Below are 11771 nucleotides of genomic sequence, written 5' to 3' on the forward strand. Positions count from 1 at the left end.
CCACCCCCTCCCATCCCACCCTTTGTGCCCGCAGTATGCCATGCTCCTGTCCCTCATCTTCCTCATCGTCCTGGTGGCTGCCGTCGTGGGGTTCGTCTTCAGGCACGAGGTGAGTCTGGGAAGCCACTGCCATCTCCCAGTGCTGTGGAGTGAGTTTGATGCTGGTTTTAATCCAAGTGCAGTGGCAGATGTCACTGGAGGGAGATGTCACCCCTGGGAGTGGTGCTTAGTTTACCTGTAATGGGGTTAAAACAGCTCAAAGAGTGTTTTGGTCTCCATAATAACTCAGGAGGGTAAGGTTGAGTGCAGAGTGCACTGCTGCCCCTCTGCCAGCACAGTCAGAGTAGCCCTGGACTATGATTTCTGGCACTGGTTTATCTCCTGCAATAATTTCTGTAATTAAAGCTCCTCGGAGGGTTCCTGTGCCACGGAGCAGCCTGCCTGGGGGGAGCTGGCACTGTACAGGTCCTTGTTATTGCATACAGCATCCCTTCTGCCACAGCTCAGCCCAGCCTGCCCTTTAACGCAGCCTCTAATTGCCTGGTGGCTGGGAAATGTCTGCTGGCCACAGCCAGAGTCATTCCTGCCATCACCGAGCAGTGACTAACATGGGGACGTGGGTCCTGGAGCACGGGAGGGGACAGCACTGCCACTGAGACCTCTCTCTCTCTCAGATTAAGACAAACTTTGAGAGTAACCTGAACCTGGCCTTGAAGGACTACAACGTGACTGCGGATCGGCACAGTGAGGCCGTCGACACCATCCAGAGAACGGTGAGTGCCCCGGGCTGGTGTCTGGATGGCAGCAGTGGGAATGTTCCCCTCGCCCCAGGGTGTCCCCTGGCATCCTCCATCGTGGTGCTGGGGGTCCTTTTGCACCACAGGCTTTTGAGTTTGGGAGGAGATGCTGGGTGAGATGGGGCGGTTCCTGGAGAGGCAAGAGCAGGGGAGCTGTGGGAGTGATGGTGGGACTAGGGGGGCAGGACCCTGCTGTGTGACCATGCTCCTCAAATGTGTTTCCCTCCTCCAGCTACACTGCTGTGGAGTGCAGAACTACTCGGACTGGGAAAGGACTGAATACTTCAGCCAGAGGGGCATCCCCAAGAGCTGTTGCAAGAGCCAGGATGACTGCTCAGAGGAAGACCTGAAAGACCCAAACAAGGCCAAACTGAAAGTGTTTGTGGATGTAAGTCAAGATAAGAAAAAGTCCCCTGCCAGTCCTAGGGGCAGGGATGGGTGGGTGGAGAAGGGCTAGTCTGTCCCTGGAAGACTTGGAAGGAGAACTACTCTATGAGTGCAGATGTTCTGTGGCCCAGGGATTTCCCCTCAGTGGAGGTAGGGGAAGAGTTTGAAATCCTCCCTCCCATCTGAGGTTCCCCCACTCCTTCCTTGGAGGTCAGGGACTAGCTGGATCCAAGTGTTGGCATTTGGGGCTGTGTGTTTTGAAGAAGAGGTGAGTAAGGAGGTAGTTTCCCAGTAAAGTTTGTTTTGCAGTGCTGACATTTCCTGTCAGTGCAAAGTCCTGACCCGGTGGTAAACGCAGGTGACCTCATCCGACAGGGATGGTTGGATGATGCAAGGCAAGTTTCTCTGATGAGTCACCATATTCAATCCTGTGCTCCTGTTGAGAACAGCCCAAGGGTAGTGCTCCCCTTGATAAGGTGTCTGGATTGTGAGCCTGCCTGGCCGGGGCAGCACTGATAAGGAAATGGCTTCGCCGAGGTCAGGCAGGAGGGGAGCAGCTAGAACCCTCCTGCCTCCTTGTACAGGAGCATCTTCCCCATGAGCTGCTGGTCTCTGGGGAGGTGCTGGTTTGTGCTCCTGGGGGTGGAAAACACTGGACCCACATGCTCGCATTCCCTCCTCTGCAGGGTTGTTTTTTCCTGGTCACGTTGACAATGGAGTCCAAAATGAGTGTTGTGGCTGGAATCTCCTTTGGCATCGCGTGTTTCCAGGTAAATCTCCCTTGCCTGGCTCGGGAGCAGTGCAGAGTGAAGCTAGTGTGTCTCTGGAGGTATTTAATTTCGGTGCAAAGTCTGATGTGTGTACAAAAGGCACGGCCAGTTTCAGCCAGGGAGGAGCAGCTGTTCCGCAGATTTCCCTTGGGTTTAATCTCACTGCTGTGCAGGCTCCAGTCTCTTACACCCAGAGCTGAAGCACCAGCTCTATTTCCATGAGCCCAGGTTATTTGGGAAGAACTCCTCTCTGAAAAAAAAACTGATTTCAAGAAAAAACAAATGGAGGCTGGCAAACTCCCTGCACCTGCTGTTGGCAGGGATCAGATTCATGCCCTTCCTTTTCCTACCCACCAACTTCCCTTGTTATCAGGGAGGTGTTTTGGTTTCTCTTCTGTGTAACTAAGACCCTGTGAGTGCCTGTGGGGCACCAGTTGTGCTGGTTGCTGACACCCCACATGCCACCTTACCCTGACATTGTGTCTTCTTCCTCCTGCTCCCCAACCTCTCCTTTACTTTATCCTGCAGGACACTTCCTGCAGCAGCTGCAGCAGCAGCATGTTCATCAGCCCCTGCTCCAGCAGGCTTTATCCTGGCAGGAAATGAGAGGCCCCTGCCCCCAGCTCCACCACGCTGGGGTTGGGCACTCTGATGCTGCAGTGGGTTTCCTGAGGTGCCAAGGGTTTTCTGATGCATTGCAGTGGGAGCTGCAGGATGCACAGCCTGCCCTTCTTTAGCCGGATTGTGGAAGCTTGTGCGGCTTTGGGCAGCAAGCAGCTCACCTTGACTTTGGAGGGGCTTGAATTTGTCCTCCCCCTGTTCCTGCAAGCAGAGGCCATGGCATGAGCCTCAAGGCACTCCCAGCCAGGACTGCTGGCTGCTCACACTGGCTTGGGGAGACGGAACCCTGCCAAGATATTCTGCTGTAATGAGCATGTCGCCGTGTGTTTTCCGTAACGGATGGACTGACCTGGGGGAGAGGAGTAGCTGACAGCCCTTGGCTGCAGCTTGTGCTACCAAGTGCTTTCAGCCCAAAATCTTTAGCTTCTCTGCTGAGATCAGCCGCTCACCCTGCTCTCCTCTGTTGGGCTCTTTCACCATGGGGTCACCGAGATGTGGCCAACACACAAATGGTGAACTGCAACACACACTTCCAGCTGCAAAATTGTCTCGGCTGATGTCAGGCTTGGGAATTGTAACTAGTTCCTAGCTTTTATTGCTCCCTCAGCAAGCCTTGCTGGCTGTGCAGCTGACAGGGACCCATCGTGCTGATGTGCCTCTAAGTTCACTTGTGGAGGTCAGGCTTGTGCAGGATCTGGCCCTGAATGTCTGCACAGGGACTGGGGGGCCGTGTAGTGATAACAGAGCGTGTCCTTCAGATGCTGATGTGAGAACAGCAGCCTTGCTTCCCCGTGCCCTTGCAACAGGGAGAGGTGCTGCCGTTCTCCAGTGGCTGTGTAATTGGCTGTGACGCTCCTGATATCTGTGTAATCTCCACAATTACCATAAAACAGTAGATGCTTCATGAAGCAAAATGTAACAGGATGAGACGTGGAGCATCTCTTATGAGGAGCTCATTTGGCTGGTGCCTGCCAGGATCCTCTGCTTCATCTTCTCTCCATGATTCCAAAGCAGGGTGCAGCAACCCCCATTGTGGTTTGTAAACCCTACTGTTCATTCTTGGATTTTGTAAAACTCTGGAGCAATTTGTCAGGTTTTCTACTTAAAACACCTCGTGCGAGTTTTGGCTACCTCTGATGTGTGGTTTTGGGGGTTTTTTGTTCTCTTCTTCAGTTGATTGGCATCGTTCTCTCCTGCTGCCTGTCCCGGTACATCACAAACAATCAGTATGAGATGGTGTAGCTGGTCCCCAGCACACTGTGCCTGTGGCCAGGTATGTCTGTAAGCTTGGTGGGCAACATCTGCAGCCCTGGCTGCTGCCTGGTCACTGCTGAGCTGGGGGTACCACGTGTGGGGATAGAGGGCACCTGCAAGACCATGTCTGCTGTGTCATTTTAAGCTGTGTGTAAATTCGGCGTTGTCTGCTAACGCTTTGCTGTGTGCATTGCAGGGAATGCTCTCCGTGGCTGGAGAGGATGCCTCCACCACCTCGTTTTCCTCTGGATGGCATGTCGTGAAATCTTGCTTTGAACTGACTGATCTTCTTCTCGACTAGCTCATAGAAACGAGTGCAGCAGCTGTCCTGGTGCGCTCAGGGACTTGTCCTAACACTACTCTGCTGTGCCACCGCCTGGGATAATGAGTGTAGCTGCGGTGGTTACAGCCAGCGCGTTCCTCCAGGCGCTGCAGCCCCCAGCTCTTTGCTGAGTGCCGTGCCGAGCCGAGCCGACTGTGCCGGCAGCCTCGAGGGACTCACAGTGCTCGTCTTCAGTGCCACCGTGGGGAAAGCTTCCCCTCCCCTCCGCGGCCGCTTGATGGCCCTTCATCTCCGGATGCGGCTGCTCTCGAGATGGGGCTGTTGCCCCGTTTAAACACAGCCCTGCCTGCCTGAAGCTCTTGGCTTTGCAAGGTCTCGGGTTGTTGCCAAGCTCTCTCTCATCCCTGCCCTGGGTTTTATATACTTTTTTATAGTTGTACTTCTTTAAGTACGGGCTGTAGTGGATCTTTGTAAGCTGTAGCAAGGTTTGGTGATGTAGTTCCTGGTGCCTTTACCTTGGTAGGTGTCCTTGCACCGAGTCAGCTGTGACTTGATCGTCAGTATTATATGCTGCTTTAACTCACTTTATGTATTGAGTAGAACTCTTTTGTCCTGAGACACAATAAATATTAAGATATTTTACTCTTTGAAACCTCATTGGCTTTTCCTTTCATCTCCTGGAAATTCCTCTGCTTGAAGAGCAGCAAACCCCCCCAGGAGGTGATCTGCTCACCCCAGGCCAGTCAGGAACCTCTGGCCATCACAGCTCGCGTTCCTCTGATGCTCACTGGTGCACTTGTGCTTACAAATAACTTCTGTAATTGAATTTTCTTCATAACAGCGGTTGTGTAACAGTGCTGGAGCAGAGGGCCTGGAGCATCCTAGCCCAGGAGCCAGGTGGGTAAGCTCAGCCCAGTGCAAACATGTGCATCCCTGGTGGCCAGCCACCCGCTGGCTGGAGCAGAGGGCAGGGCAGTACTGGGTGCTCCCCAGTGGCTCCCCAGGGCAAGAAACATGGATTTAAGCTTTTGTGTTCATTTGTTGCTGCTCATCTTTGGACTGTTTCATCAGCAAGCCTTTGTCTTAGTGAGCCTGATGAAGCTCCCCTCTGCCAAGCTTGGGAGATTTTTGGGTCTTGAGCACTGAACTCAAATGGGTTTTGTCCAGCTGGATGTGGGACTGCCTGTTCTGTTCCTAGGGAGGTTGCAGGTGTAAAAGGAGCAGTGGAAATGTGGGTAGCAGTGGTGGCCCTTTATCACCCCTCTGGCACACACATCCTCAGTGCTGGGAGAGTTGCCCCAGTCAAACCACCCTGTGGTGCGGCCAGTGACTTGGTATGGGACAGTCTCGTTGCTGATGGAGGAACCTGGAGGGGAGCACTTGGAAACCTTGTGTTGTGTTTAACCCAGGTGAGTGAATCAGACTGCTGTCAGCTCCTGGCTGGCTGAAAGCTTCCTGGCTGGGACAGTGAGGCAGACTTGTGTCAGAGCACAGAAACTGGGCTGGAGATTGCCTGGCAGCAATTAACAGATGGATGGAGACAGGACAGGAACATGGGAGAAGCAGGGCCAGGTTTGGATAAAACCATCCTCATTGGAAAGCCTCTGCAGAGGGAAGGACCCTGCCCTGGTCTGTGCTCCTGCCTCCATGGGCAGATTCCTTCCCAAGGCAGCTGGCAGAGGTGTGTGGGGCAGGGATGGTGCTGGCAGAGAGTGGCCCAGGAAACCTGGAGGTTTCCAAGCTGCTGCAGGAAATCTAGCATGGATTGTGCGAACCTCAGGAGTGCAGTCTTGTCCAGCCTGCTCATTCCCACAGGCAGAGACAGCACTGAGGCCATTAGAGGGTGCAGAGGTGACTCACTTTAGTTTGGAGAGATGTCCCAGAGGTACAGACATGTGCTGGGGGCGGTGCCAGGCAGCCTTGGGACACTGTTGACCAGGCAAAGGCATTGGAAACGCCTTGGTCACTTGTCTGGACCCAGTTAACTGGGACAGGAGCATTGCTGCCTGGCCCCAGTGCTCTGGTTTCTTGCAGCAGCTGTGGCTGGGTGGGTTTCAAACACCTCCCTTCTGTGTTTTAACCCTCCTCTCAGGGGGATAAATATCTCAGGGGACTTGTCAGAAACGATTGCTGTCCCCAAGACTGGTTAGTGTCTCTTGGGATGCCATGTGGGGAGCTCTGCTGCGCTATGCTCCTAGTGTTTTAATCATTCTGTTAAGAGGGATGAAGAGAACTGCCCTTAAAACATGTTCATGTCTCTGTAGGAGCTGCAGGGATGCAAGGAGGGTTAGGCAGCCTTGGAGACACCACAGCTGGCACCTGGCACAGTGGCAGTGAGCAGAACCTGTCCTCTGCTCCCTGTCTGTAGATACATTCCATCCATGGTAGTGTGTGCTCCCTTGGTGACACTGAGAGAGCTTAGCCTGGTGACACCTGTGGGATGTCAAAGTTCCTCAGCAGCACCTGGCTCCCTGGGATGAAAGATGGAACCTGGATCTGGCATGAGCCCCAGAGCTGTAGGCAGAGGAATGCTGCAAGGGGGTGCATAAGGTTTTTGGCTACTAGCCCTCAGCACTGTGGTAGACACTGTCCTGCTCAGGACAGCTGCAGTGTCAAGGACTTTTCCCTTGTACAGACCAGGTTTTGCCCATTTGTTGGTTGCAGGGCTGGGGAGAGCTGGTGGCACTTGGGGTCCTCCACACCTCTGCTCCCTCTGGCTTTGGTTGTTTGGTTTCTTGGAGAGATCCTTGTTCCTACTCCTGCCTCTGCCTGTGCTGCACACTGCTCCAGAGGGGACTGATGGTACTCCTGAGTTGTCACTAACAACTACCTAACACATCACAGCATGTTGGAACAGAGGGTCAGGACATGCTGAACAACCACCAGCGCCATCAGGGAGCAAATTAGGGACCTCTGCACGTTCCCAGCGAGGCGAGTGCCGGCAGTGCCGGTACCTGAGTTATGGATGTTCGTGATGAGGCAGCCAAGCAATTAGATCACTTCTCAGACCCATTAAGCATCACAGACTGAGACTAAACGACTTTCTATTTTCTTTGCAATCGCTCATACAAGACGTTTATTGTTTGCCTCTCGCTGCTCAGCATGGTGGCGACACACTCGAGCACGGCCTGCCCCAGCCCCGCCGGAGCAGTGCAGGATGCCGGGGAACACAGGTGGTGAGGGTGCTGTGGTTTCCAGGCTTGCACACTCACTGGCCATCAAATAGGTAGTGACCTGTGTGTCGGCTAGGTCAGGATGCCCCCGGGTGGGTGGTGACGTGGCAGGAAGGCATGGGGCACTGGGTACTGCGCAGTGGGTGCTACACCCTGCCCAGCATCCGCGCGATCCACCAGTTGCAGGGCATGATGATCCTGCAGATGACCCTCCCGCCCTGGTAGCAGTAGGGATAGGGGTAGTAGCCCAGGAGGGGCTCACAGACTCGCCGGCAGTAGCGGTTGGCGCGGCGGCACTGGGCACAGCAGTAGCCTCGCTCATCCCACAAGGGGTGGAACTCCAGCCCGTTCTCCGACTGCCGGGAAGAGACAGAGGCAGAGACAGTGAAGTGAGGGGGCTGCATGTCTGAGGCACTCTGGGAACACAGTCAGGACACTTCACAAGCATGGGTGGAGCATAGGAACATGGACAGGGCACCCCAGGCCATGGACATCCAGGGGCACGGACAGGACATCCCAAGGAGCGCAGCCAGGGCACCCCAGGAACACAACAAAGACACCCCAGGAGCACAGTTAGGACACCCAGAGACCATGGCTAGAACTCCCCAGGACCATGGCTAGGGTGCCCCAGGAGCATGACCAGGAGACCCCAGACCATGGCCAAGGCAGCCCAGGATGTGATTCTCCACACTCACGTAGTCATTGACAGGCAGATCCTCCTCGGTGAGTTGCCGTGCCCGACGTTTGGGCCCTGGCTGCGTATCCTTCTCCACCTCATGTTCACTCCCCCCATCCAACCAGCTCTGATTGTCTACGAGCAACTCAGGGTCTTCTTCTTCTGCCCCTTCAAGGTTGGCTAGCTCAGGAGCTATGGGAAGAGCCCAAATGTTGCTGTCCCCCACAGACCAGGAGGACAAATGCAGCAGCAAGGATTAATGTCTCTACCAAAATTTGGTGCCAAGACACAGGAAAATCCCACCAGCAAACCAGTGGTATTCCATTGCCTCCTGCTCTCACCCAGCCTGGGAGAAGGGCTGTAGGAGGCAATGGCCTGTCCCCTCCCCGTGTTTTTGGGTGTCAGTGGGTGGTGTTGGCATCTCCTGCATGGACTGTGGGTGCAGGGAAACATGATGGTTTCTGCTGCTGTGGAGGGGATTTGTAGAGCCCCAGCAAAGCAACATGATCTGGGGCAGATTATGCCCAGCTACAGAACCTGTGGCTTAGGTAAGACCCACTGTGACATTAATTTCCTTTACTGAAACTCAGCTGCTGATAGGATCTAATAGGAGGGACAAGAAAGCAGAAAGGGAACATCAGCCCCCCCAGCATTGGGATCTCTGACTCCCACCTGCCCTTAGGACCACTGATGGCCGTGAGCTGGTGGTACCTGTGGGGGACTCAATGTTCCTCTGTGGCTGCAAAGCAGAGGGAGTTTTCTCAGTAGGGATTTTTAAACTAGCTCATTCGGCTGGAAGTGGGTTAGAGAGAGCAGGTAATTACACCAGCAGATCTCAGAGGCCACAACCTCTGCGAGGGCTGTGTAGTGAGCAGCTGGAGGTGGCAACCCTGCCGTGTGATTTAGATGCAGATGTCTGCTCATGCTCTGATGTTCATGCAGTGATGAGAATTTAGGCGTCCCAGTTTCCAGCAGTGATGGTTTCTTTGCAGGTACAAAGGATTGGTTTTTTTTTTACCTTGTTATGAGGAGGGTGGCCACTCTGCAAAGTGCAGGGCGGTGGGGAGCTGACAGAGACAAGCAATTTGCAGGGAGAAACTTCAGCCCCTGCTATTACATTGGCCATGATCTCCCGTGGTCATGGCCAACATTGTGTTAATGTCTGAGATGTACAGCCAGGCTGTGAAAATGGGTTCCCACCAGGTTACAGCAGGAGACATGGCAGAGGGGACATGGGGGTGTGACAGGGCTGCTCCTGGTGAGAGGGCTCATGAGCACCTTGGTGAGGAGATGGCTCCTTATACCTGCTATTGGTGTGGGGTGGATCCAGAAGATGGTCACATTTCTGCAGATGTCAAAAATTTTGGAGTTCTTCAGGAACTCCTTGTTCTGAATGGGCTTTTCCCCAGGCACCCAAACCACAGACTGCTCAAAGTAGGTGGTGGTGATTTCTTCCCCCTGGAAGAAGAGTAAGATTTCATCATGGTGTGGTGCGACATACTCTCCCCACCACTGGCTGCTTCTCCTTCCCTTGGCTTACCCAGAGTCACCTCTCCCTTTCCAGGGAGCAACTGGACTTCATCTGCCGTGGCTCATGGTGCTCAATGGGTGCATGTGCAATACCCAGCTGGTCCTCAGATGGGAGGACACATTATGAACCTTGCCTTTCCTGTTCACCTTCACCCAACACCACCCTGCTCTCTCCTCCCTTTGTTCATCATCCAAGAGCCTTCTCCTGTGTAGTCCCCACCATCTGGAAGAGCCTTCTGGAGTACCCCAACTCATTTAAAACCCAGGATTAAAACATCTCTCTGCTTTGCTCTTACTACTTAATTCCTCTCTCCTTCTGCTACCGATTTTGTGATCGAACACTTTAATTTATTCCTCACAAAAATTCTTTGCACGGCTGTATTCTGTAATTTATACCACATGTCTCTGCTGTTGCATTAGTCCATGGTGTGTTTTGGCAGGCACTTCGGGAGGGAGATATATAAAGATTATTGGATGGGTCTGTGCTGAGCTTTCTGCCAAGGCAACATTGTCTATGTCGGTGGTGGTAGCCCATAGAGCAAGCTGGCAAAAGGCATTTTTCTCTCCAAAAAAATATCTGGAGCTGTATATCTCTTTTATAGAGTTTTCTCTTATGGCTTTGGGAAGTCATAGGAAGGAGCCAACACAACCTGACCCAGTCTGGGTCATTTTTGAAGTCTCTGGTGTGAAAGCCGCGGGGTTGGGGAGGTGCTGCCTGCAGGACCTGGCAGCGTGCTGGCTCCAGGAAGAGATGACTAGAGCTTAAATCTACATTTATCTCGTTGGGTTTTACATTTCAGCTCTCTACCCGGGGCAATGTTCTGCTAAAGCCTGGGAAGTCATATCCCTTTTACGACAGTAGCTGAAAAGATCTATTAGCTTCTTAGGGCATAATCAAAGAATCGGTGTCTGGGAATTTGGGTCATGATTCAGGGAAATGCTTCTGCCCACGCTTCGTTTCAAACACGTGTCCTGCTGGCGTTTTATCTGCAGCAGCTTCCTTGAGGGGGATTCAATCTGCTAACACCCGTCGTCTTGCAAAAGGGGAAACAGGAGGGCTGTGCCACCACCAGGGCCTCAGGGATGGGAAAGGGGACAGGGAACAACTGCTGTCAAGGGACTGAGCTGTCACCCCAGGTCAGGCTGTCAGAGAGGGGTTAAAATATGGAGTCAAACACTTTTTCCATGCAGCATACAAAGCGTGAGGCTCCATGCAGCAGGATGTGGTGGGCAAAAGTTTAACGGATGCAGGAAGCAATCAGGCACATCAGTGGAAGGTCCATGCAGGACAGGGAAGAGACCCTAGCCCAGTCCTTCCCACCTCTCAGGTCTGTACACCAAGAGTTTTCTCAAATCTCATTTCTTAAGTGCAGCTGCTTGTTTAAATCCCTTACTTCTGCCTCATTCTGCTTGAGAATGCAAGGCTCAAATCTTGGAGAAAACAATTTGATTGACTTTTTGGTGCCTGCTAATCCTGAGCTGCCTTGCGACCTTTTGACTACAACAGGATTATTGTTCTTGATCTCCGGTATTGTGCTGAGAGGTTTTTGTCTGTTGGCTGTCTAATCCCGTCTCTTTTCACTTGTTTTTATAAGCAATCCTCTGAAATAAGATCATTTTATGAAGCAATCACAACTCATTATTTCTATATTGCAGCATCTCAGGGAAGGGTGGAGAAGATGGGAGGGTGGCAGGGATGGCAACTGCTCTCCTATGCCAGGGAGAGGAGTGGGTTTCACTGAGGGCAGAGGGGTGTCCTGTTTTATTCACCTACCTCAAGCTCAGGGATCTTGGCCTCTGTCGTCTCAGGTAGCACTTTAGTCTGAGTTTTGATGAAGCATTTTTGAAGTCCCACAAAGAAGATTCCAGTTATTCCCTTCAGAATGAAAACAAACACCCAACAAGTAGTCAGGGCTGAATAACCCATCATACGGAGGGTACAGCTGGAGGAGGAGGGCTCAGTCATATTTTTCCTGTTCTGTTTTTGTGCCAGCTCTGCTCAGCAGCGGTGCTAAGATGTACTAACAGGTTCTCCTAAGGGATATTGCATTTTATGGTTTGGGAGAACTGGACTTTTTACAAATATTTTAAGGCAGGTAGTCATAAAAATTTACCCTGATCCTCTTCTCCTTATAACTATCATGAGTTCTCATTATCATAAATAAAAATATGCAGAATAGCATCTGACCGTTATGGTTATATGAACATTCAGCCCACAGTTCCTGCTAGGCTATTAGCTCAAAATTTTGCCATATGTCACTGCACAGGGTATTTCCCTAC

General features: G+C 52.6%; 2 protein-coding genes across 2 annotated transcripts in view; one reads left to right on the forward strand and one right to left on the reverse strand.

The window, feature by feature from the left end:
- Positions 1–25: 25 nt before the first annotated feature.
- TSPAN6 (tetraspanin 6) lies at positions 26–3817 on the forward strand (the record flags this gene model as incomplete). The annotated part of the gene is made up of 5 exons (XM_009077085.1): positions 26–109; positions 675–773; positions 1030–1185; positions 1871–1954; positions 3749–3817. Coding segments are annotated over 5 exons (492 nt in total), but the record flags the coding sequence as incomplete, so codon positions are not given.
- A 3614-nt stretch (positions 3818–7431) lies between these two features.
- TNMD (tenomodulin) overlaps positions 7432–11771 on the reverse strand; it is an 8354-nt gene continuing 4014 nt past the window's right edge. Inside the window, exons 4-7 of the mRNA XM_009077084.1 lie at positions 11266–11367; positions 9266–9419; positions 7981–8153; positions 7432–7641 (exon numbers count right to left, since the gene is read on the reverse strand). Coding sequence (XP_009075332.1) covers positions 7432–7641; positions 7981–8153; positions 9266–9419; positions 11266–11367 — 639 coding nt within the window. The remainder of the gene's footprint in view (positions 7642–7980; positions 8154–9265; positions 9420–11265; positions 11368–11771) is intronic.

Source organism: Acanthisitta chloris, unplaced genomic scaffold, assembly GCF_000695815.1.
Source record: "Acanthisitta chloris isolate BGI_N310 unplaced genomic scaffold, ASM69581v1 scaffold16416, whole genome shotgun sequence".
Taxonomy (NCBI): domain Eukaryota; kingdom Metazoa; phylum Chordata; class Aves; order Passeriformes; family Acanthisittidae; genus Acanthisitta; species Acanthisitta chloris.